General features: G+C 36.4%; 1 protein-coding gene across 2 annotated transcripts in view; it reads right to left on the bottom strand.

The window, feature by feature from the left end:
* The window catches only part of LOC108231961 (immunoglobulin-like and fibronectin type III domain-containing protein 1), a 24,564-nt gene that overhangs the window by 17,033 nt on the left and 3,149 nt on the right, over positions 1–4,382 (bottom strand). For both annotated transcript variants that reach the window (XM_025004442.2, XM_025004441.2), the window contains exons 2-6: positions 3,313–3,388; positions 2,886–2,945; positions 979–1,101; positions 698–837; positions 449–548 (exon numbers count right to left, since the gene is read on the bottom strand). In XM_025004442.2, the coding sequence (XP_024860210.1) occupies positions 449–548; positions 698–837; positions 979–1,101; positions 2,886–2,945; positions 3,313–3,358 (469 nt within the window). In that variant the 5' untranslated portion in view covers positions 3,359–3,388. The remainder of the gene's footprint in view (positions 1–448; positions 549–697; positions 838–978; positions 1,102–2,885; positions 2,946–3,312; positions 3,389–4,382) is intronic.

The following is a 4,382-nucleotide window of genomic DNA, read 5'->3' on the forward strand; positions in this document are numbered from 1 at the left end:
ACACGCTGGAGGGACTATGTTTCTCGGCTGGCCTGGGAACGCCTTGGGATTCCCCCGGAGGAGCTGGCCCAAGTGGCTGGGGAGAGGGAAGTCTGGGTCTCCCTGCTTAGGCTGCTGCCCCCGCGACCCGATCCCGGATAAGCGGAAGAGAATGGATGGATGGATGGATGGATTTTTCAGTACCGTCTTAATCTAAGTTCTCAATATGACTTATCTAATAACAATAAAAATACATGGCAACACTGTAAACCACTTAATTGTCAATGAAAGTTGTCAGACACATTCACAATGTATATGAGTACCAACAGTACCACAGCTAAGCTCTGGCTGCTCTATTTACATCCAGCTGAAAGCCATTTTGTTCTAAGTTGAGCTGAACCACGTACAGCCTGTACATGTGAGATCCATCAAGCAATTATCTAAAAGGAATTGCAGTAATAAATCTTACCATCAAGCACTCCTAATGTTGTTGAGCAGACGGCTTTGCCAAATTCATTCACTGCATAGCATTTGTACGTATCTGTCTCTGCAGCGGTCACTTTATGAATCTGAAAACACATGTTACTCATTCATTCATTTTTAAAAGACAGCTTTTTTACGGTGTTTTAGTTTTGTCAAGTTTACTGTAAAACTCTGTGTGGTATATTAAAAAGTATTCAGTTGTTACAGACACAGTCTTTTTAAATCAGCCACTTACTTCTAATATGTATTCCCCGGTTGATTCATTGTAGTTTTGTTTAAATTTGTCCTTGTCTGAAAGATTTCCTCTGGTTCGTCTCCATGACACATCTGGTTTTGGATTTCCTGTCACCACAGCTTTAAAAACTGCTAACTTCCCTTAAGCAAAATCATAGAAAAACTCACTTTTTACATTATAAATTTGACCTCTGCTTGTGTCATTAAAGAAGGCATGCCTTTAAAACCCAAGTTTCCTAAAAGCATTAGTTGTAGTGTTTGTAATGGTATAAAGAAACGCACCTTCCTGAGTGGTAACTGGGGCTGGTTTGCACTGGAAATCTGGAGTGCTTTTACCCTCTGGCAAACGTATTGTGTACTGTGTGATCATCACCCCTGGTGTCTTAGATCTTCTACGGATAGCAGCTAAACAAAGTCACAAAAAAATGACATACATTGTAAGAAATGTCACTTTCTCATAATATATCAAAACCAGATTCAGAATCTGAAGATTGGAAATAAATGTTTAAATCAAAAGTGCTGCTTTTGTCAAAATGAAACAGTTTCTTGTTTGCTACCAGCAGGTGTCAGGAAAGTCATGTTCCCAGTGATGCTTTATGTGTGTTGATTACAGTATTAACTCTACAGCAAATATAACAACACACACACAATCTCCTGTTTTATATTTGTAAATATATATATATATATATATTTACTGTATATATTAATAGGAAAAAAGAACTATACAGTTATGTTATGTTCTGATTTTTATTGCCCACCGTCATACAAAGAGGGCAATCATGTAACTGTCTTTGTTTGTGTATCTGTCCTTCTGTTAACAAATTATCTTATGAACCATTGAAACCTTCAGAAATAATTATTGGATATGCAACTGATCTGCAACATCTGTAAATAATTCAATTTTGTAGTCAACCCAGTTAAAAAACTAAATCAGCTTTAGCAAACATCTTAGCAAACACTAAAATGACTACAACCCAGTCATTTTGTTTTTACAGATATTGAGCTAAAATATGACTTGGTAGTAGCTTAGAGTCTTCCTGAACACATACTCTTAGTGCTAACAAATTGTTATAGACCTTTGTTTAAAACTGTTGCATTACTTTAGAAAAAATGCTACTTTCATTGAAATATGAGTTTACTTAGTGCAGCTGCATGCATAGACTAATCTATAGCAACAGTGTCAGGGCACTGCTCATTAATATCAAATGCAATAACTACACTGTACTTTATGGTTTAAGATATTTTGGAAAATCATCACTACAAATAGTCCAAGTCATAGTTTTGAAACAAGCTATCCTTATTGTAAAAGGCAAAATTACCCTTTAAGATCTAAAACTTGTGCTGTTGAATAATTTGAGGCATTAAGTCAATCATTTGTAAACAGAAGTCAAAATGATTTGATATCACATAAAAGGAGCAGCCTGAAAAGTCATCATGATGGCCCATAATCATATTTTTTTCAACCTCCAGAGATGTTCAATCCTTCTCAAAAACAAAGTGGATTAGGGGTAATAATTCCCTTTCAAATGTCAGCAATTGCAAATTATTTTCTCTCCACTGTTATCATTGAGCACACTCAGTATGTTTATAAGAAATGTTAGAATAATAGACTTCACCATAATTTATTCAAGAATTATAAAACTCAATACATCAAGTTGGGTTAGTGAGTCTGTCTGCTGTGCTTTTTTCACAACATGAAATCCATAACAAGACAGGACATAAAAAGCTAAACTGATTGAGCAACAGGAGAGAAAAATTCAAAGTGTGTGTGTGATAAACGATTCGTGTAACGACTATGTTTAACGTGAGCATGAGCAACTCTACTCACCCGTGAAATGCCCAGCTGTTAAACACGATCTTTTCAGGCTTTGAATGTGAAAAGATGGAGGATCGCACAGAAGTTTGTTTCTGCCCCCGTCAGAATCATTAATCTGAAGATTAATGATCATTACGACAAGAGCAGAAAAAAAACAGAACTACTCTGTCTTGCTGCTGCTTTGTCAAAGTAATAAACACGTTCAGCTCAAAGACAGGACAGGTCACACACAGACACAGTGCTCAATAATACCCGTTGTGTTGTTCAATGTTTCTTCCATTGCTTATTACAATGGCTGAGTCTCAATACAGGCCATTAAAATATTTAAAACACTCTGTTTGTCTAATAGAAAATACAACATCTCTCATTTTACCTGACTTGTTGCCAGACACCTCATTAAAATGCAGAATGTATTGGTGAACAATGGAGAAACCTGGGTGAAAGAAACAGATAAAATGAAAAAACCTATTAGATCAAACAGGAATAAAATAAAATGAATTTGATGTGCTGTTGCTTGAGGACATGAAGTAGTTAATTAAATACAGATGTGTACTCAACAGATGATGTTTGGAACTGGAAAGTTACAAGATGTAATGGTCAAATAGTTCCACAAACTTGAGCTCTTTAGGCTCACATGAACTTGTAGTGTATGATAGTTTGTTTAGCTAAGTTGTGCCTCGTGTGTTCTCTTAGAAAAACATTTGTAACTTGTTTGACACTGTTTGTTTGGCTCTCTGGAATAAACTTTAAGTCTGAAAGATGTTCATTAAAATATTAGGAGAACACAATGAATACTTTACATGGCCTGGTCGTGGATTGACCCGTGTTCTTCGTTCTTTTCCACATCTTGTCCAGAGTTAATGTGTCAAAGTTGACCTACAGACAGAAAGTGGACTTGTTCATTAAAGTACATAAGAAGTACATGAGCATTAATTCATAAAACACTATTTGTTGCCATGCATATGTTGCTGTGTAATTTTTTTTTCAATAATGTTGTCGCTTGGTTTTTCCATTTGTCCCACAAACCCTTGTTCAGACAGATTTTGGCTGATTATTCAGTATTTTTTTTCCTGTTGGCTGAGCTTTCAGGCATCAAAACATAATTACAATATAAGCACAGAGTCAATACTCTTTTAGCTGCAGTAGAAAAAATGAACCTTAATTAAAAATGCTTCTATTAAATAAAAATTGTAAGATTTCAAAAATGCCAACTCCAGTTCATCCGTCATGTTGGTGGCCCTATTTTTCTTATTTTAATGGACCACAGGGGTGCAGTCAGTCAGTCTGAAGGTACTGTAGTTGTTCAGTTATTGAAGCAAAGGCTCAAGGGACTGTTAAGTAGTATGGTATTTTTACTTCTGTTTATTGATTTTTGTCACATCCATGTTAGTAATGTAGAAGTTTACAGTGGTAAAGTGTTTGCTTCTATCCATTGTTGATGACAGTTTATGGTACTGTGGCAGAATGACCTCTTGTGTATGTTCATATCGAGGTGTTGTGTTTAAACCTAGTAAAAAGACTTTTCTTGAGGCTCTGCAGTGCAGGGAGAGTGGTTAAACAGAAAGGTCTGAGCTAAATACTACTAAATATGAGCTTACTATACTCTGTATCAACTCTGAATATGTTCTAAACTCTGTAATTTATGCTAGTTTTGCATGAAGAAATATATATTAAAAAAAAAATTCCCTTCTCACCCTCCGCGGGTGGTCTTTGTTTCATCCTCTGAGCTCGGGTCCTCTACCAGAGGCCTGGGAGCTTGAGGGTTCTGCGCAGTATCTTGGCTGTGCCTAGAACTGCACATTTCTGGACTGAGATGTCTGATGTTGTTCCTGGGATCTGTTGTAGCCACTGCTCCAGTTTGGGGGTGACT

Source organism: Kryptolebias marmoratus, linkage group LG8, assembly GCF_001649575.2.
Source record: "Kryptolebias marmoratus isolate JLee-2015 linkage group LG8, ASM164957v2, whole genome shotgun sequence".
In the NCBI taxonomy this organism is placed as follows: domain Eukaryota; kingdom Metazoa; phylum Chordata; class Actinopteri; order Cyprinodontiformes; family Rivulidae; genus Kryptolebias; species Kryptolebias marmoratus.